Below are 22,023 nucleotides of genomic sequence, written 5' to 3' on the forward strand. Positions count from 1 at the left end.
ATAACTTGAACATCGGTGGCGAAGTTTGAAGCTGAAGTAATGCGAACCTCAATTAATTTACCATCAGCTACCCAAATTCGAGTGGGAGCCTGAATTAATTACGTTACATTATTCTTATTTAAAATCCTATTAATAAAAGAGTAACCAGGACTACTAGTACCGATAACAAATTGACAATTGTATTTTCTAAATCGTCTAAACAAGAACTTAGATTGACGGTACAGAATGCAAAACACACCACTTTTCTATTAACTTTGGTGCGGATGCAAAGCTGTTCTAATTTAAGAGTTAGCTGTTCTATTTTGAAGAAGCGTATTTAAATAATAATATCATATTCCTCAGATACAAATTCAGAAAGGCTGTCAAACTGCAAACATAATGATCGTATGTTAAAGTATAAAAAAGTAACTTTATTCTTAGATCCTTTAGACATAATAAGTTATGTATTAGCATTAAAACTTACTCCGCCAACTGATAAACAAAAAAAATCAATATGCTATACAGGGTGATTGATGGTTGATGGTACCTTAGACGTTTACGGAGAACGGAAAATAATTTTTTTTTGAAAATTTGGCAACATGGGTTTTAGCTGATGATCTAACGATTAAAAATATTTTTAGCGATGCAGCGTTGCCGCTTATACCAAAAAGTAGTAGCAACTTTGTTATTTTAAATAGAATACCCTGTATATTTTTTTATTTTCCGATCCGCTATCACTTTATGATTGCTTTTGTATAAGGTATTCCTATACCTATCTTTAGTGGTTTTCGAGAAATTAATTATTTTCTTTATTTTTTGACCAAAACATAGCTCCAAATAAATTTGTATTACTACGGCACTGGAACGCGCAGAACCTTGAAATTATAAACGTAATTTATGGAAGTATTGTACATTATTTTTCACTATGAAAATTTGTTCTACGTTATACAGGGTTGCTTAAAATTAGTGATTTTACCGCTAGATACAAAAATGGTAAAAAGTGCATTTTTTTAAATGGAACACTCTGTATATTACAACATATTCTAAAAGGAAATTAAAATCCCTGTCTAAAGAGGTATTATATTCCTATATCGAAGTAGTTCGGTTTCGGAAATAAAAGCAATTTTCTGTAAAAATTGGAATATTTTGACATATTTGCTTTAGTTGGCCATGAAAGGTCATGATGAAACAATGCTATGCTATTGATGTTTGACAGTGGCATTTAGTTGATTAATAGTAAATACGCTTGGGTGTTTTTTTAAAATAGTGACCTAAAAATTCATTAAAATGGAAAGAAATAGTTATTCAAATGAAGTTTTGATGAATCTATTTATTATTCATGGACAATGTGACAAAATTGTAGCAAGAACATGCAGTAAGTTCAATGAAATGTACCCGAATTTACAAAAAATGGATAAAAGAAAATTTATGCGAATACAAAATAACTTTCGTCTGTAATTAATTTCTCGAAAACCGCTAAAGATAGGTATAGGAACACCTTATACAGAACCAATCATAAAGTGATAGCGGATCGGAAAATAAAAAAATATACAGGGTATTCCATTTAAAATAACAAAGTTGCTACTACTTTTTGGTATAAGCGGCAACGCTGCATCGCTAAAAATATTTTTAATCGTTAGATCATCAGCTAAAACCCATGTTGCCAAATTTTCAAAAAAAAAAATATTTTTCGTTCTCCGTAAACGTCTAAGGTACCATCAACCATCAATCACCCTGTATATACTAATATTTTTCTGTAATACAAGCATATTATTAAATGTAAATGCATATCTGCGTAAAAAAAAAGTAGGCGATAATCCTAAATAGTATAAATTCCTAAAAAGAGCCCAGCCATATGAATACATTTTCTTGGAAACTGCAGCAATCCAGCGAAATATTTTACCAGTAGAGTAGACCATAGATTGTTATTACCATAGTTTTTTTGACCTCAACCAGTAGATTATATCTATGGGGTGTTACATCATAGAATATTGACACAGTAATTGGAGCGTGATTACTATTATTACTTTTGGAAATACGAAAAACGTAGTTAAAGTCATTAGTTGTACATGAGATACCTAAATTGTCTTGTAGAAAGTTGTTGCCAAGTCTACACCTACATTTTTATTGTGCTCTTCCTTGTATCCACAAATTCGCAGCGAATTACGCTTTGAAAGCTGTTCCAAATCGTCTAGGCGAACTTTAATGGCATTGACTTCTTTTTTATTATTTAATACGTTTTCGTTAAGTTTATATATGACATCCTATAGTTTGTTTAGTTAGGCCTCGATGATTTGGAATCCAGTTTCTCTTCAATTGCTTTCATAAAACTCGCACAAACTTTTGTTATTAGTTTCTCGGTTTGATCTTTTTCTGTACGGGTAGTGCTATCACTACGGGTCGACTTACGTCCCGTTATTATCCAAGAATTCTGTAATAATTGACTAGTTTACTAACCGTAATTAATTGCGATTCACATCGGCCTTATTCGGGTACGATTAATAGGAATACACTTTTAAAGAATATACTCAGAATATGTCATATGCATTAATGCACAAATTATTGGTGAAAATATACCAAATATATGGGGAGAAAAATGAGGAGCTTGCAATGTGCTATTACTCAGCTGCAAGCGGCATACTGATGTGATGTGAAAGAAATTACATATGATTTTTTTGTAGCTATTTTGGGCTTCCATTCGATGATGAACCAAGATCAGTACCACGCGTCTTTACTAAACAAAGGGCAGCCAGTAGGTCTCGGTTGGGACGGGATCACAAAAGCTTCAAAACCTAAAATATTCCCTATGGATCCCCCTAATAGTACTGATGTCGAGGACTCCATCAGGCGAGTTCAGAACGACGATCCCAAGTATATCGATCTCAACTGGAATAACATTAAGGTAAACCTAAATAACTCTTTTTTTATTAACTGACTCAATAGGTTTCTGCATGCCTTATTTAAAGTGGGACTAATAGTCGATAAAGCGTGTCGTACGGAGTCTATTTTAAAATTCGCATTTTTCAAAATAAAATGGCCTTTGCAAATAGTTCAGTAAACAATCTCTGGCTGGCGCGATACCAAATACTTTCGGTTTAAATATCGAAGCACATTAATTAACAAAAAAATATTGTAGTAGTTGTTTTGAATTATGTGGCGAAAGTATCAATGAAAATTCATATACTATAATGATTTTATGTGGCGGTTTTGTCCTATCAACATAAATTATACTGACATTTACTAAATACGTAAATGTCTTTATTAAGAATAATAATTAAGATAGTTGACAATGTTGCGCTTCATCGCTAAACGTGTTGTGATTTCATTTGTTTTATAAAATCGTTGTTTTTAAAGTCTCTATTGCTATGTAATTATTTTCGTGGCTGTTGAGCATTATTCTGCTGGTTCTGAGATTGCTGGTGGGTGTTTTTCTCTGTTTGAACAACGCATATTGTAATCATAGAGTAATTAAAAGTATAAGAGGGTTCAATCCCATGTAGAGGTAGTAGTATGTACAAGTATGTACAAGTAGGCACCATCTTTACCCTAAACTCGATTGCAGCATCACGAATGCGGTCTAACCGAACTAATATAATTGACATTTGTCATAGTCGGTAAAATAGTCTACTGTAATACCGATCCGTCATAGAAATGAAAGGCGCGCTATTCAAAATTTTAGAATGGCGCGAAATTTATTTAAAATTATTGACCCATTAAATCAATTTTTAACAGCGTAAAGGCTGTGAATCTCGATCACAAACTCTAAAAAATTATGAAATAGTGCAAGTGTATTAATTTAATTTTTGAAGAGGCTAAGAGTGATAATGTATGTAATTTAAGTTTATTTTTTAGATTTTTTAATTGAATTCGTTAGTTTTTTGACATTAAATTCATCAAATTTACTTTTAAGCTGTTAAGTTAATGCATTAAGGCCCTTCAAAAAAATAAATTGTTAATGATGCACTTTTTCATTGATTTTTAGAGAATGTGAAAGAGACTTTACAGCCCAATAGGCTATCAAAAAAAGATTTAATGGGTCAATTATGTAAGACAATATTTTAGAGATTTAAGTATAATATATTAAGTCCTATTTTGAGAATTAAATGCTTGATACTAACAATGTTAATTTCACTGTTATCAACAAATTAACAAGGGTAGGGGTAGAATTAAAGTCAATTGTAAAGTAAGTTTATAATTTTTTGTCTTAAAAGGGATCCTGATACAATTTGTTTTTGTGCTGCTTTACAACTTGCTAACACTTTTGCTTTTTCTACATTTTGAGGATGTGATACAAAAATTACAATTTATCAAATTTATAAATTAATTATTTATAGACATAACAACTATATTTGTCAAAAATATGCCCTAAAAATTTTACGTTTACTACCTACTTTTTTGTAGGGGTGGTAATATATAAAAACTGTAATTAAAATATTCTGTATGGAGAGTATGATATTAAAAATTAGTTAACACTGATGTATACCCTAAATTCTAGATGTCATCGGTCCTTTTTCTTAAATATTCAAGGAGAATTCCTGGATCTTACTCCCATCTTATCAAGGTGAGGTACCTCCTTGAGTAGTGACCTGGTAGAATGGAAGTTGTTTCACTTATTGTGCTTTTGGTACTTCCTAGCAGCAAAGCACTGATGATACCTTTTGTCAGACCTAGTAAAAAGTGGCCTAGCATAATTATGTTCATTCTGAACAATATATTGAGATTGCTGGATTATGACAGCAGGTAATAAAGTCAATGTATCCTCCCAAGGTACTTGTGCCTCAACCAGTACTGGGGCATTTTGAATAATACTTGGGCCAGCAATTGGGAGAGCACACTTTCTTAAACGAGTATGTATAGTACTAGTAAATGAAATATCAGCAAAATGGTCTTGACATAAATAACACCTTGTTGAGGTTGGGCTTAAACCAAGTATTTTAAACCATTCGGACCTCCTAATAATGTCATTTTCAGGAAATTTAAAGAAAATTTTATTTTTGTATGAATCCTCAATAGGCCAATAATAGTATGTATTAGAACAAGTAGGTGCCTTGCATTTAAAAATGAATTTTCCTGGTGATAACATTATTAGGGCAGTTTTAAAATGGTAAACAAGAATTTTAGGTGACCTAAAATATGGTGAAAACTATTTGATAAAAAAAATTGCACTTACCCCATCCTAGGGATCTGAAACCACACAAACATCAAAAAAGCTTCTATATGATGAAATTACACTTAAATGACTTTGAGCTACATTTTTAACTATTTTTTGTTGAGAAAAAAACAAAAGGACACACCCAATGGACGCCAAAATAAAAAAAAACGTGGGAACCAAATTCGTGGGAAGGGACGAAAGAAAATCGATAATCTAATGACAATTATGACAGAAGTTGAACTAAATTTTTCAGGTTAAGTTTTAGAACTTGATGATCAGGTTAGGCTACCTTTCGAACACTCTTTTAATATTCATTTCTCTATGATTGTAATAAACACTAAAAAACTTTGTTTAAAATTCGTCACACTCGTGGCTAGTTTGAACTTTGTATGCCCCAACCTGAACCAGGAGGTTTTCACATTGCTTAGCGTGTAGTTGCCGGATCTGCGTTTATTTCGGAGATGACTAGAGCGAGGGTTTGCAAGAGCTGCAATAAAATCATAGAAAAGAAATTGAAACTGAGCTGTAGGCAAAGGAGAAATTTTTTCTATTTGGAGTACGGTCGGATTGTAAAAAAGGATAAACTTCTTCCTCGTCCTCTCTATGGTTATCAATTTTTATTCATCTTAGCTTAGAAACCCAGAGGAATCCTGAACTTAAACTTATGATCCGAGAATTATAAGACGAATTGCGAGACTTTTGCAATATATGGATTCGATACGAAAAATTTGAGCGTAAAAAGGTCCCAAATATTGTCAGAGATGGTTACAGAGGTTACCAAGGAAATTTGTCGTTGTCGGTTGAGAAGTTGGAATTTGTTTTGAGTGTACAACAGTCAGTATTAAAATAACATTTGTATTGACGTTTTGTGTACTGGAAGCACAGGCAACGTTAAGGATCAAGTCATGAGCTACTTGGAGGTGCCAATTCTATCAGATGACATCAGCAAGAGACAAGATTGAGAGACAGAGAAGCAAGAGAACAAGAAGAAGAATAAGAAGCAAACAAGAGAAGCTTGAGACAAAATTGGGATACAAAACTGTGGGCACACTACCTAATTTGTACCTCAAAAACCGGATTCTAAAAGTTTGAAAGTTGGGTCTAGGCAAAGAATACCTAGCTGTCTTTGTCAATGAGGAAAATACCAAGGAGTCCTATGCCTTTTTTAAATCCACCAAGGAACTTACGAAGAAAGGCTGACACCAGTATAGCAAAGTATTTGTTCGTAATAGACAATTGTCTTAAATTGTTAAATTCTCTAATTTATAGTTTTGATGGTAGTATAATTTTTTAGTTTATGTATCTGAATTCTATTCTAACGGCTTCATATAACCAAAACTCATAGTCAATTTTATGCGTGTTAATATTGACACTTTTTTGCTGGGTATTGTAAATATTCATATCTTGGCAATCGATTTAAAGATCGATGCATTGTAATTAACTAAAATGTGGAAGGTGCCGTATTTACGAGTACTTGATCTAGTGTTAAATAGAAATGGGTTTAATTTTTACTGTTGTTGGGGACGTGGTGTGTGTGAGAACTGGGTTACCTTTTCAATGATATTACTGGTATACGAGTAGATGTATAGTCGTCTGGATCTCTTGGCCACATTAGAATTATTTCTTGTTTTTATTTTAAGGTTTCTCTTCAATCGGATATCCGAGAATAGTAAAACATCATGGATTTGATATGTTTTGCGTTGGTTAAACTCCATACTTAATTCTTTTGTAGTGGATATTGACGGTTATCACTTAGTTCGCAAGAATAGTCTTGATAGGGCTCGTGTGGGGTATAGCGATATACACGCGAATATTAAATTGCCGAATATCGCATGTTTTCGATGATAATTAATGATTCTACTATTTGATGATCTACTACTTCTTTAGACCTAATATTTGTAAATAATACAAATACTGTAAAGTAGCAAGGTGTCATTAATTCAGATGTTATTTTTGATCATAGTTTAGTTTACGGTGATCTTACTTTGGAATCGCTCAAATCGCTTTTGTTACGGATATGTTCAAAATTGACTGGGATAGTATTTTTTACATGCCTAACGGAGATGACAAAATAGACTTTTTAACATATATGCCCCTGTGAGAATAGTTCGTCTGAGTCGGCCTCATACGCCTTGGCTTACGTATACTCTAAAGCAAATTTTTCAAGAACGAGATAAGGCAATTAAAAAATATAAAATAAACAAATTTGTTAATAATTGGAATTAATAATTCGTACAAAAACTCGGGACTTTTGCTTTCCTAAGACGTGAAAAGACTGCATATCTTCGATTTGTGGATTCACAGGATTTATGTTTAGAGACAGGCGCAACAAGTTTGACAGAACCCTGACATTGTAAATAATCATTTTAAAGCAAACAGACATATTCAGTCAAGGGTAAAATAATCATATATGTGAATACTTGGAACTTCGCAACCCTTCGTCTCTAAATGACTTTTGTCCAATAAGCCTATTACCCATTTTTAGTAAAATCCTGGAGAGCGTTACTTATCAACAATTATTTTTGTATGTAACATGATTTGATTGTTAGGTGTATGGATGCTGGATTTGGATTAGCAACTATTTTACAATTTGTTAACATCATATATCTTATGTGGAGCCAAGAATCTTTAATTTTATACCACACGCTTTTAAGGCTTTAAGAGAAAAATTGTTTAATATACGCATTACCGAATGAACTATGAAAATATTTTATTAAAACTACCTTTTATAACGCAAACAAATGTTATAATTACAGGTATATTGGAAAATATTATTTATTGATAGAATAAAAGAATGAATTAATTTAAATATTACTTTTACAAATTTAATCTAAGTTAATTTAATTTGGTTTTTATAACAAGCTCCTAAGTTTATTGTTAAATTAATATTGTATTCTGAAATACTGTGTCCCGACAAGTCACTTGTGACTTGGCACAAACACTAACTTTGTAACAATACTTTACAATTTTAAGTAATATTTTCAGTTTCGACCCAATATTGCGGAGGGTTGTTGGGTGGGGTCAGAAATAATAATAATTGTTGATTCTAGTTTGCCCACAATAACACCTATACAGTTTAACCCATGTTAAAAATAATTCTACGCTCCTATTATAAATGTGTTTTAATTATAACTTAAGAAACCTAGACTTAGTGTCCTGAGGATGACTTTAATATAAGTCGAAACGTCGACATTTAGGTAAACAGGTTTTATTTCTGACCCCACCCAACAACCCTCCGCAATATTTAAGTAATATATTTGAATTTGAATTTATTATTGCTAGATTTTTATCGTGCATTTGACTGTGTTAACCATGAATTGTTGCGTGCAAAGTTAATATTTTTTTTGCTTTAACTAAAATTGATATATCTCTTTTCAAAGTTATTTGAGGGACAGACGTCTTGTAAAAACCTGTTTTAAAGAGTCTGATATGGGTGTTGCTCCATCTTGGGACCCTTGTTATTTTTATTATATATATTTGACCTTAATTTAGTAACCTCATTTTCACAAGCCCACTTCTATGCTTATGACACAGCTTTTGTTTAATTTCGACCCACATTTCTGTAATGAAGTTGATGTAAATGTCGAAACTTCGAAGTCTTTTTGACTGTAGCAATAAACATAATCTTAAACTTAATAGGACCAAATTCAAATCCAAGTGATGATATTTGCATCTAAAAGATTTTTAAAAGAATAATATGTTGTATCTAATATCAATGGCCAACCCCTAAAATATATTGAATCTGCCAAAAACGTGGGAGTGATATTTCAGATAATTGTGTTAGATTTGTTAATGAATTATGAAAATATGGCCATGCAGGTATCTTAATATGACCATATATCGAAATTAGTTTTTAGGGCTGATATAAGGGTATAAAATTATGACATTTTCTCTAGTGAGATGAATATAGGTAGACAACTTTAGAAACAAGATTAAATCGAACCTGTTAATCCAGTAGAGCTGAGTAATGTTAAATATCTTCTTTCTTTAAAGAAATTTAAGTTATCCTTAATTATATTCATAGTTTTTTTTTGTGTATGGTTAAGTTAAATAGCTAATGTAGCTAGACTTCGCCATTCCGATTACTTTGCCCTTTTGTATTGATAAATATTATTGCTAGATAACATTTATTAAATGTCTATAACAAATAAAAATATGTATACTGATACATTCAACAATTCTGTTCTAGATAGAATAGAACATTTCTATGATGTGCAATATGAAACTGTAAAATTACTCCAACTGAAAAACATCATACATTTTGATGAAATAATAACACACTCCTTATATTTTTTCAGAATATTTAGAGAAATTTGAAAATAATTATGCAAATTATTATATAGCTACAACAAAAATCAAGTAATATGTTGTGGCATAATTGACTTATTTCGAACTCTTTAAGATCACTGATAGGTCTCATCCCAAAATACTAATATAGATCTTAAATGTAAAGCTAAGTTTGTACCTTAATTTTTTTTAAATAAACATTAAAAAATATATTTAAACAAATTTTCGACATTCTTCATGCTTACTTTTTCACGGAAAAAATCCAATTGAATTTTATTATGGTCTATCAACAAATCTAAATCGGTATGAATCCATTTCGAATTTGGGTGTACTTTTACTCTGATCGCGCTAGGAGGGCACCGGGTTTTATAGTACGCAACTGTCGGGGTTGTAATAACACATAAGCAATAAAAATGTTATTTTTTAGCTTTATACGTTCTAAACTTAAATATGCTTCTGTTATAAGAAGAACTTACTATGAAATTCATTCAAGTATTCGATGGAAAAAGTTCAACGTTAAGAAACTTACTTCTTAAGTATCTGTCCTTTCAAGTGGCTTTTACCTTCCACAGCGCATTTCATATAATCTGCTTTTAACTCGATTCTCCGTGGAATCTCTTGAATTCAGAAGAAACAAAGCTTCAGTTGTGTTATTGCATAGAATTCTGCATGGGGATATTGACTGTTCTGAATTGCTAGAGAAATGAAATTTTTGTGTACCACGATTAAATTCTAGGAATACTAAAACCTTTTACTCTATCAAGGCAAATACGAATATACTCTTATATTTACCTCTTTATGTAATAACTCTAATATAACACAATCTTGTGATTTATTTGTATGCTCTGGTGCTGAAGTTGTAAGAGCGTTTTTGGGATTATCCAATTAACTTTGCTTAATTAACTTGCTGTTTGTACTACTTTTGTTTTTTTTTCTCTCTTTGAGATTTAGGTATACAAGTATACAGGGTGTCCCCTTTCAAATGGTCAAAAATGCTACAGTATGTACAAGAACCATAAAAATGTAGTTTGAGATAGGACATCGATGGTCGGAGTGCCCGGTTTCCAAAATACCTTTTTTCCCCCTGTAAACACTTGTTTATTAAAAAAAAAACACGGCCCTTACCTTGTTGTGCGCCCACACACCGTTTTGGTGCAAAAAAAAAATCCCTACCAGGGTTTTATTATTTATTTATTTTTATTTTATTAGTTTTTTTTTTCTGAAAATTTTAGCCAGTTTTTCATGGTAATCTCCATAAAATAAATAATAATACAATACCCAATTACAAATAATGTCAAGGCGATAACATGAACAAAAGAAAAATGAGTGACAGTAATAAAACAAAAATCACTTTTATTATTATCACTAATGTAGTAGTAATTAAATTAATTATTACTAATTAATTATCTTGGCTTGGGTACAGATATCTTGTGTCAACAGGTGCAGACAATGTATGGAAATGCACAGAGGATACTTTGAGCATTTGATTTGAATTGTTTATTGTTTAGGTAAATTATTTATTTTTTATTGCAACGATACTAAATTTTTCATTGTGACAAAAGTTTTGAAAGATCCTTGTAAAGATTTTTTTTTTCACGAAAACTGTGCGTCGGAGCACAAAAATGTTGGTGTGGAGGGATGTGTTTCATTAAAAATAAACAAAACACTTCGAACACAATTTTTTGTTCAAAAAAACAGTGGCATAGCTTTTTTTATAAAAAAATTAACATACAGGGTGGCCAAATAAGAATGCGAGGTACTGTATCTGGGAAACTATTCATCGTAGAAGCTTGCGATAAAAAAATGTATTACTAAAATGGCCAAGAGAATGACCTGGAAAATATTTTCAAGTTTCTAAAATGGCCGCTAGGGGGCGCAACTGCAATTTTGAATCTAGAAAACTGATGTTTCTGTAAATTTTGCTGAATTAACCTAACAAAAAAATAGCTGATTATTAAAGTAGAGACTAATCCGAACCTTTTTTATTTGAATAGTTTTGCTGTATCTCTAAAAATAAAGTGGTGGGGGGTGTTCAAAAGTTGGCTTAAAACACACCCTGTATACTAAAAACGCCTTAGCCGATTTCATCAAACTTGGGCTAGTTGAAAAGAGCTATTATTAAGCTACGAATATTATTATATTTCATGTTTTTTTAGTTTTACATCTCGCCGCTAGAGGGCTTTTTTCGGCTTTCTGACACAAATGACTAATTTTCTCAAAAAACTTAAATGCAATGGTATAAATTTTTTTATACAAAAAAATAGCTTAATGACGCCTAAATATGCTTGCGAAAACCGCATCTTAATATCTTCATCCTAACCTAAAATTTAGGCCAAAGAAAATTTTATATGGAAATCCCTTAATATTTATAAAAACTACAAAATAATTTATTTCGAATTTCTTTTATAATGTAAGTTGTGGCCCTATAAAGGACCGATTTTAAAAAGAAAGGGTTTTAATACCCCCATAAATGCTCGAAATGCTGACCACAGCAATGCATAGAGATTGCTGAAGCCTCTCATGGCTAGATAGAACTGCAGCTTCAATTTCGACTCTCGGTATGGTATGTATTGCATTACGAATGCGGTTTTTCATATCTTCTCTAGTCGTAGGCTGAGTCTGAAATACAATGTCCTTTAACCGCCCCCATAAATAGAAATCAAGACAGGTTAAGTCTGGGGATCGCGGAGGCCATGGAAACAGGCTTCCTCTTCCAATCCACCGCTGTTGAAAAATGTTATTAATATGCTCTCGCACATTCCTAGCAAAATGTGCTGGACAACCATCCAACTGTGTTGCGTATTTTAATAATACACAGGTGTTCTTGATTGATAATAATTTTAATGCAAAATTATGTACAAAACTGACTGTTAACACTGACTGAAAAGTAACTGATTGTCTGTAAAAAAACTGAGAAAACTCAACTCGACTGCTTCTGTGTTCGAGAGGCACTGGTAATATTTTCTGTGACTGCCCGTAAAGTAGAGTCTATTCTATATTACATTATTTTAAATTGTTATGAAATAAATATAATTAAAAAAAACTTAAATAAAAGTATTTCTACAACAAACTGCAAAAACAAATTTTGCCGGACTTCCAGTGGCACATCTTCCAGCAACAACGGTAATTGATTTACCAAAAAGTCGAAAAAAACATTGCCATTTAGAGATTGCTCAAAAAAATATGGTCCAATAATGTTGCCTCCAAGTATACCACACCACACATTTAAACTCCAGCGCCCTTGGTGCTGAACTTCACGCAACCAATGCGGATTTTCTGCAGACCAATAATGCATGTTATGCAGGTTGACTCTACCGTCACTATTAAATGTGGCTTCATCGGTCCAAAGAATTTTAAATAAAAAATCTCTGTCCTCGCGTATCATGCCTAATATCCAATGGCAATAGTCCAACCTACGGTCAAAGTCTGCTTCTTCCAATGCCTGATGTAAATTAACATGATATGGGTGCATTCTATAAATATATTAAAAAAAAAAGCTGAACTTAAATAAATCCATATATGGCGATGGCTATTAGAATTTACCTATTGTCCTTCAAAATATTTTGAATCGTTGTTCTTGATATGCCTAATTCAAGGGATAATGCTCTTGTGCTAACATGAGGATTTCCTTCAATATATCCCAGTACGCTGTTAATATTGTCCACATTTCTTCTAATTCTTGGCCGTTGAAACCTAGGCCGAAAACTACCATTGGCTCGTAAGTTCGCCACTAATCGGGGAAAAAATCTAATATCGCAAGGACTTCGATTTGGATATCGAGCAGCATAAACTCTTTTTGCTACTGCAGCATTTTGAAGACATTCAAAATAAACCGCAAGCATATCAACAGCTTCATCGTTCGTAAAACGCATTTTGCAAAAACAAAAAATGCTCAAGTAACGTAAAACTTTTGACAACTTACTATTGACAATTTGAGGAATGTTTATAATTTGAGTAGACATTTGTTTTGTTGCATTCCATGGCCTGCTTTCTAATAATTATTTTTTTCGTATTATATCCATAGTGAATATATAACATAAAATAGGTCTGATTTTTGATGTAAGCATTATTAATACTTACCTTTTAGTGATATTAGGTAATATTTTCAAAAATGGTAAATTTTGTTTTCAAAAGTAGTGAATTTTAAAAAATTCCAAAATAATTAGTATAAAAAAATTAAAATTTAAGGGTATAAAATATTCTTTGGCCTATATTTTAGGTTAGGAACAAGATATCGAGTTGCGGTTTTCGCAAGATTATTTTTTCATTTATCATTTAGCTATTTTTCTATGAAAAAAAATCATATCAACGCATTTAAGTTTTTTGAGAAAATTAGTCATTTGTGTCAGAAAGCCGAAAAAAGCCCTCTAGCGGCGAGATGTAAAACTAAAAAAACATGAAATATAATAATATTCGTAGCTTAATAATAGCTCTTTTCAACTAGCCCAAGTTTGATGAAATCGGCTAAGGCGTTTTTAGTATACAGGGTGTGTTTTAAGCCAACTTTTGAACACCCCCCACCACTTTATTTTTAGAGATACAGCAAAACTATTCAAATAAAAAAGGTTCGGATTAGTCTCTACTTTAATAATCAGCTATTTTTTTTGTTAGGTTAATTCAGCAAAATTTACAGAAACATCAGATTTCTAGATTCAAGATTGCAGTTGCGCCCCCTAGCGGCCATTTTAGAAACTTGAAAATATTTTCCAGGTCATTCTCTTGGCCATTTTAGTAATAAATTTTTTTATCGCAAGCTTTTACGATGAATAGTTTCCCAGATACAGTACCTCGCATTCTTATTTGGCCACCCTGTACATGTGCTGCAAGTCGGTCCCTGGACAGGTCTATTGCAAGTAATTTGCACTAGCTTTGCAAAAGTTGCCTCACCATCTATCATTTAAAACCTAAAAATCGTATTGAAATCGCTATAAGCATTTTTAATAAATATTTTTTTTTGAAAAACACCCTGTATTTTGGAAACGGCGCACTTCCGACCATCTGTGTCCCATCTCAAACTACTTCTTTATGGCTCCTGTATATACTCTAGCATTTTTAACCATTTAAAATGGGACACCCTGTATATATTTTTTAGGGTTAATGGTTGTTTGTTTTTATATAAGTTTAGGATTATTACTATAAACTATTAAAGTGTAGTTTATACTATGATGTAAAGAATATATTGGTTTATTTATGTTTTTATTATATCTTAAAAATTATTAAAGCATTAATGTAACCTTTATCTCTGTAAATGGCTTATACTGCTAAAAATAAAAATAATCTTAGTTTTAACAGTAGTTAACCTTCATGCTTTCTACTATACAGACAAATGTTGAACAAGTCACTGTTTATTTCAGCTTCTATATCATTGTAAAATTTAGGATCAAAGGGGTATTGCTATTCATGGGCTTAACACGGTATTTGAGAATTTCTAGTTGTTTTGTTCATATTAGAGGTGTATAATCAAATTAAAAGAGCATACAAAATGGGCCCCTGTGGGACTTCAAATTTTACAATGCCCAATGCCGATATTTCCACTTGTGTACGCACAACTTGCTGCCTACCACATAAATACGATTTAAAAAAGTAAACCATTCTATCCGACAATCCGAATTTAGCTCACATAAGATTATGATCAACACAAACGGAACGCTTTTGAGTAATCGAATAAGACTAATATAGTAGCTAGCTTTTTATTTATGGCGAAAATTACTGAGTCATTTAAATTCGATAAAGTGCTAATATTACTACCACTAGGACGAAAATCGGATTGAGTGGAAGCCAATAAACCGACACTGTCAACATAAGAAAACATTTGTCTGTAAATAACTTGCTAACCCTTAGCATAAAAAGTGTCCTGTCATTATTGCCCGGCGCATTTGACCTTGACTTGCTAATGCCTTTACGTTTCTCTGTCTGAACGAAACGTTAAAAGCTGTGGTGTCATGTCTATTTGACTCAAAAAAAAATATGAGACCTTGATCAGCTCCATTTTGTTTAAATATAGATAACAAATAGGCACTTATCTTGTCAGGGTCTTGCAGCTCTATAGAAAACTCTCGCTTTACGGATGTTAGGGCAAAGTCCTGAAGCTCATTGTAGCTATTCCAATTAGTTGTGTGTTTGTTTCGTGTAAATTTATTAAAAGCTATATCATGCTGTTTAAAAATAAGTTTCAAGGCATCCGTAAACCAAGAACCTAGTGGTCTGCTGAGTGTTACAGTTCGTATAGGCGCGTGAAAATTAAAAAAAATTTGATTAAGTTTTCAGTTAAAAGGGTAATTTTAGCATTAGCGCCTCGAGTTTGATATATGTTATGCCAATTTATACTTTACGTATCTGTATAAAAAACATATGTGTTAAAATGTTTAAAACATCTAAAGGTGTAAAGTTTTTGTACTGACCCAACAGCCACCTAAAATTCTCACCAATGTAAGGGTCAAATGGTATCACATGTTTTTGCAGGATCTCCTTTATGTACCTATCAGCTGTTAAGCTGCCATTATTAATAGCCACCGAGTTAGTACGAGCAGTTAAAGAGATTCCTTCCCAAAACATAACTGACCCTCCACCAAATATTCTGGTGTTCTGGAAGTTACATTGAGCATATCTTTTATGTGTCTTCGATAAACTCTTATACGTCTATCTGAGTTGTAGAGACAAATTCTGGTTTCATCTGATCAAAGAACTCTTTTCCAATATTCATTAGCCCAATTGATATGTTCCCTAGCAAAAGTTAACAGTGCTATACGTTGCTCTGGGGTCAAAGCTGGTCCTCGCGCTGTGATTTTTGACCTCAGATTCAGTTAGGCATCGACGAACAGTATCAGTTGAAATTCTGAGTCCCTCTTAGTTGATCTTAAGTTGACAATCAGTAAGGCTATGATCTGATATTATTATTTCTGTATTTATAACACTATAACGTGATATAAATACGTGAAATATAATAACGTGAGATCGCTAAGCACTATTTTATCCAGTAAAGTGAATGTTGTTTCAGTAATCCCTGTTGTCTCATTAACTACTTCGTTTAAATTATAATCGTTAAATCAGTCGCTTAAAAGATTGAAGATTAGTAGATATATAGGGCCCTAACCAAGTCTCAGTTCTACAAAATATATCAAAATCATGATTCAGTAAGACATCACGTACATAAGAATAATGATCTTACATTTAGATTTCTTATTTTTATAAGCTTGATGTTACCTGCAATTTTGCTAAATAGATTTGCACCTATTAAATTATAGCATATTACACTGATTTATGTTTCTAACTTCTGTTTCACGTGAGCAATAAATTTCAGCACTTTTCAAGATTGTTTTCACATGAGCAATAGCATTTATTTTAATTGTCTGATCTCCATCGGTTTTATTTATAAACTCCAACTACTTATTCCTGCTCCATACATATTTATCGCCCTTTTAATAAAGTTACTTGGCCTGTTTAAACAACTGGTATGTGTTTTTATCAAGTCCTTCATTAATAAAAATACGTTTTATTTTTTGATTGATTATACAGGCACTTGTATTTAAATCCCCATTTCTCTTTGAATTTTATATAAATGCATTACAGCCCTGCATTTAAAAGTCACACTTGCTAGTGGTGATTTTTCTGGTGGTATGATAGGTTTTAAGGTCTCTACAATACTCTCTGAAAATTGTGGGCTTATAAATTTAAGTAGTTGAAAATCCTCTTTATTTATTACATCAGGATTAGCACTAGCTTTAAATGCGCCATTAATTAAAAGGAATTCTTTTTTTTTTGTTTTCGATATCAGAAAAGTTGTTTTGCAACAGTGTTAAATCTGGTATTCTCCTTTTTTATTTTGTTTCTGTTCTTCATTTTGTTTCTTCAAGAGTGAGTCTTTCATTCAACGAATTGCTTCATCTTTCAAACTTCACTTCTTAAGCCACTTATTTCACCTTTCAATTCCATTTCAAGAGTAAAAAAAATACATAAACTCATTGGTATCACCTTTTGCCACTTCCAGAAGAAGCACTTGATGTGTGGAAAAATAGCACTGTTACAGTAGATTGGCTTTTATAACTTTTGCAAGACCAGCATTTATTTTGTTTACTCATTATTTTGTACTGCAAGCTTACTTAAGTTTTCACATTCAGAATGATGTGCACTTCTTACAGATACTACAGGTGACTACAACTGACTTCGGAATATTTTTGTCATAAACCACACAAGGAAGTTCTTTTTTGCTTCTTTCACCTGCCATAACAAGAAGTTCAACAATACACAAATTCGGAGAATTACCTCAAGAAAACTAACTATTCAACCAGTATTCCATTAAATCTTTTCTCCGAGAATGACCCACTGGAATTTATTCACGATAAATAATTATTAACAGCATAGCATTCTTGGGTATATTGTATGAACTAAAACACATCAAAACAGTACCTAATTGGATTCAAACTAACTTGGTTTTTCGATCATATTATAGGACGTACTTCCCCAAACATGCAGTTCAAAAATTAAAATTTTGCATTAAGTATTGACGGTGTTTTTCATAGATTTTATAAGCGCGAAATAGGTGGGTTTCACTTCTACTTCTAAAACTGTACTAATACATAAACTTATAGCCTATTTATTTGTTCTAGAATATTTCCGACGAGAAGTTCAGTAACCTATTCGAGGGTCTAGAGCAGAACACTCACCTGGAAACGTTGTCCTTAGCCAATACCGGATTAACGGACCGAAATGCCGAAAAACTAGCTCAGGCTTTGGAAAAAAATAATCAGCTGAGGGTAGTTAATGTGGAAAGTAACAATATTACACCGTTAGTAGTGGTCAGGTTAATCAAGTCTCTATTAAGTCAGAAGAGCGTCGAGGAGTTCCGGGCGACGAATCAGGTAAATTATAATTTTTGGGTTAAAACATTTACACATAAATTAAATTCTTTTCTAACAGCTCTCAGTATTTTCTATTACGATTTATCAATATTTTGATAGTTTTTTTTAAATGAATAAAATGTAATGGAAAATCGGACATTAGCTATGGCGAAAACTTAGGAAGAACTGGAATATAATGGAAAATACCTCCAAAGGCATGAAAGGGGCCAGGGAGAAATAAATTCGTTACATGATATCAATATGTATATAATTTATTGGAAGATCACTGATGACTTGAAATATATTTCCATGTCATTAGCATGTCTGATCAAGATAAATAATCAAGAATACCTAACTTTTCGCCCGCGAAAAAAAAGTCTAATGATAATTGTCATGAAGTATGCTAAAATATTGAAAGATCAGTCAGATTAGAGTAAAAAAATAGCAAGCTAAATTTAATAATACAGCTTCTATCCTAACCGTTTTGAGTCAGGAACGGCTGAAAAAGTCGAATGAAAATTAAAAGAAGGATCTTGATCTGCCAAAAGTTGGTAGAACATAAAAAAACATGTTTAACTGGAGGAGGGCCAGTACCGACATATACAGGATGGTAATGATAAATAAACATAAATGATAAGTTAAATTTTACTAGTCCGAAAGTCAAAGACAATCAAGATACAGGGTGATAAACTTAATATTTTTTTTTTTAATTTTGGCCATAAATTAGCATACAGGGTGATTGATGGTTGATGGTACCTTAGACGTTTACGGAAAACGGGAAATAATTTTTTTTGAAAATTTGGCAACATGGGTTTTAGCTGATGATCTAACGATTTAAAATTTTTTTAACGATGCAGCGTTGCCGCTTATACCAAAAAGTAGTAGCAACTTTGTTATTTTAAATGGAATACCCTGTATATTTTTTTATTTTCCGATCCGCTATCACTTTATGATTGGTTCTGTATAAGGTGTTCCTATACCTATCTTTAGTGGTTTTCGAGAAATTAATTATTTTCTTTATTTTTTGACGAAAACATAGCTCCAAATAAATTTGTATTACTACGGCACTGGAACGCGCAGAACCTTGAAATTATAAACGTAATTTATGAAAGTTTTGTACATTATTTTTCACTATGAAAATTTGTTATACAGGGTTGCTCAAAATTAGTGATTTTACCGCTAGATACAAAAATGGTAAAAAGTGCATTTTTTTAAATGGAACACTCTGTATATTATAACATATTCTAAAAGGAAATTAAAATCCCTGTCTAAAGAGGTATTATGTTCCTATATCGAAGTAGTTCGGTTTCGGAAATAAAAGCAATTTTCTGTAAAAATCGGAATATTTTGACATGTTTGCTTTAGTTGGCCATGAAAGGTCATGATGAAACAATGCTATGCTATTGATGTTTGAAAGTGACATTTAGTTGATTAATAGTGAATACGCTTGGGTGTTTTTTTTAAATAGTGACCTAAAAATTCATTAAAATTGAAAGAAATAGTTATTCAAATGAAGTTTTGATGAATCTATTATTCATGGATAATGTGCCAAATTGTAGCAAGAACATGCAGAAAGTTCAATGAAATGTACCCGAATTTACAAAAAATGGATAAAAGAAAATTTGTGCGGACAACATCGTGAATGTTTTAGCCTACTTTCACGCATATCCACAAGCTTCCATCCATCCGGAGTGCAGCAGATGATTTAGGCCTAACTTATTATTCTGTGCAAAGAATTCTGAACGACAATAATATGCATCCTTTTAAATATTCAAAAGTTCATCAGCTGAAACCGGATAATTACCAACGTCGCATTCAATATTGTGAGATACTTCTGACACGCACTCAAGAGGATCCAAACTTTCTAAAAAAAAATAATATGGACAGACGAAGCAAAGTTTTCTAGAGAAGGTATTTTTAATAGAAGAAATCAACATTTTTGGGCTAATCAAAATCCACACGCGGTTAAGGAAATGGGGTTTCAAGAAAAATTTAGTTTTAATGTTTTTTGTTTACTAAAAGACAATCAAATAACTTTTTTTTATTTACGACGGGTCATTAAACTCCCATAAATACATTCAGATTTTGTGCTCAGTAGTAGAAGATTTTCTGGAAAATTTAACGCTTGAAGATTATCGCACTTGCTGGTTCCAATTGGATGGGGCATCTGCTCATTGCACTGAGGAGGTGACACGTGAGTTATTTGAGAAATTCGATAACCGCTGGTTTAGGCGTTTGGGACTGGCCTGCGAAATCACCTGATCTTACACCACTTGATTTTTACGAGGGCGGGTCAATAAGTCCGTGACTTTTTGAATTTCCCGCCCTTTAATGGAAATGGCAACTCTGCTCCTGTCAACAGAAAACTGTTGACGTCTGTCAGTTGACGCCTGTCAAAATTTGAACAAGCTGCGTCATTTAGTTTGTGTTTGACAGCTGTTGATAGCAGACTACTACTCGTTTTGAGAAGAAAATGGAAAAAAGTGAAATTCGTGTGCTCATTAAGCATTATTTTTTACGGAAAAAAACCATCACTCAAACCAAGGCTAAGCTTGATAAATATTATGGGGACTCTCCGCAAGATGGGTGCCGCGTTTGCTCACAATCGACCACAAACGCAACCGTGTGACAATTTCTCAGGAGTTTTTGGCGTTATTCAACCGCAATATGGACGAATTTTTGCGTCGTTTCGTCACCGTGGACGAAACGTGGATCCACCACAATACGCCGGAGACCAAACAGCAGTCAAAACAGTGGATTTCTCGGGGTGAATCGGCGCCCAAGAAGGCAAAGGTGGGTTTGTCAGCCAATAAAGTCATGGCGACCGTTTTTTGGGATGCACGCAGTATAATCCACATTGACTATCTTCAAAAGGGGAAAACAATCAATGGAGAATATTATACCAACTTATTGGATAGATTCAATGAGGAACTGAAAGAAAAAAGACCACATTTGGCCAAAAAAAAAGTTCTTTTTCACCAGGACAATGCAAGGGTCTACACATGTGCAGTTTCCATGGCAAAAATCCATGAATTAGGTTACGAATTACTTCCTTCTTCGCCCTATTCTCCAGATTTAGCCCCCAGTGACTATTTCCTATTCCTAAACTTAAAGAAGTGGCTCGGCGGAAAGAGATTTGACTCCAACGACGAAATCATATCTCAAACTAATGCCTATTTTGATGACCTCGACAAATCATATTTTTCCGAAGGTATAAAAAAATTGGAGAAACGTTGGACGGAAGGTTGTTTGGAAGTGTATAGAACTCAAAGGAGACTATGTTGAAAAATAAAATAACTTTTTATATAAAAACCTGTCTTTTATCCAAAAAGTCACGGACTTATTGACCCGCCCTCGTACTCTTGGGGTAATTTGAAGCAAATGGTATACAAGACACCGGTAAACAGTAAACAGGAACTACGTCAACGAGTTATCAATTGCATTGGTCAACTAGATCCTTCTGAAATACAAGCAGCGACAACACATGCTGTACAACGCAGGATTTTGAATTGCTTAGAAGTCAATGGCAATCATTTTGAAAATTTATTGTAAATTACTTATAATCTTGTATCATTTTTAAGTTGTGAACCAAATTGTATAAAGTTATTTTGTATTCGCACAAATTTTCTTTTATCCATTTTTTGTAAATTCGGGTACATTTCATTGAACTTTCTGCATGTTCTTGCTACAATTTTGTCACATTGTCCATGAATAATAAATAGATTCATCAAAACTTCATTTGAATAACTATTTCTTTCCATTTTAATG

At 32.6% G+C, this 22,023-nt stretch overlaps 1 protein-coding gene across 9 annotated transcripts in view; it reads left to right on the forward strand.

Annotated features, from left to right (window-relative positions):
* Positions 1-22,023, forward strand: part of LOC126746905 (tropomodulin) — a 152,485-nt gene that overhangs the window by 73,317 nt on the left and 57,145 nt on the right. For all 9 annotated transcript variants that reach the window (XM_050455325.1, XM_050455324.1, XM_050455319.1 and 6 more), the window contains 2 exons: positions 2,661-2,881; positions 18,025-18,276. In XM_050455325.1, coding sequence (XP_050311282.1) covers positions 2,661-2,881; positions 18,025-18,276 — 473 coding nt within the window. The remainder of the gene's footprint in view (positions 1-2,660; positions 2,882-18,024; positions 18,277-22,023) is intronic.

Source organism: Anthonomus grandis, chromosome 18, assembly GCF_022605725.1.
Source record: "Anthonomus grandis grandis chromosome 18, icAntGran1.3, whole genome shotgun sequence".
NCBI lineage: Eukaryota > Metazoa > Arthropoda > Insecta > Coleoptera > Curculionidae > Anthonomus > Anthonomus grandis.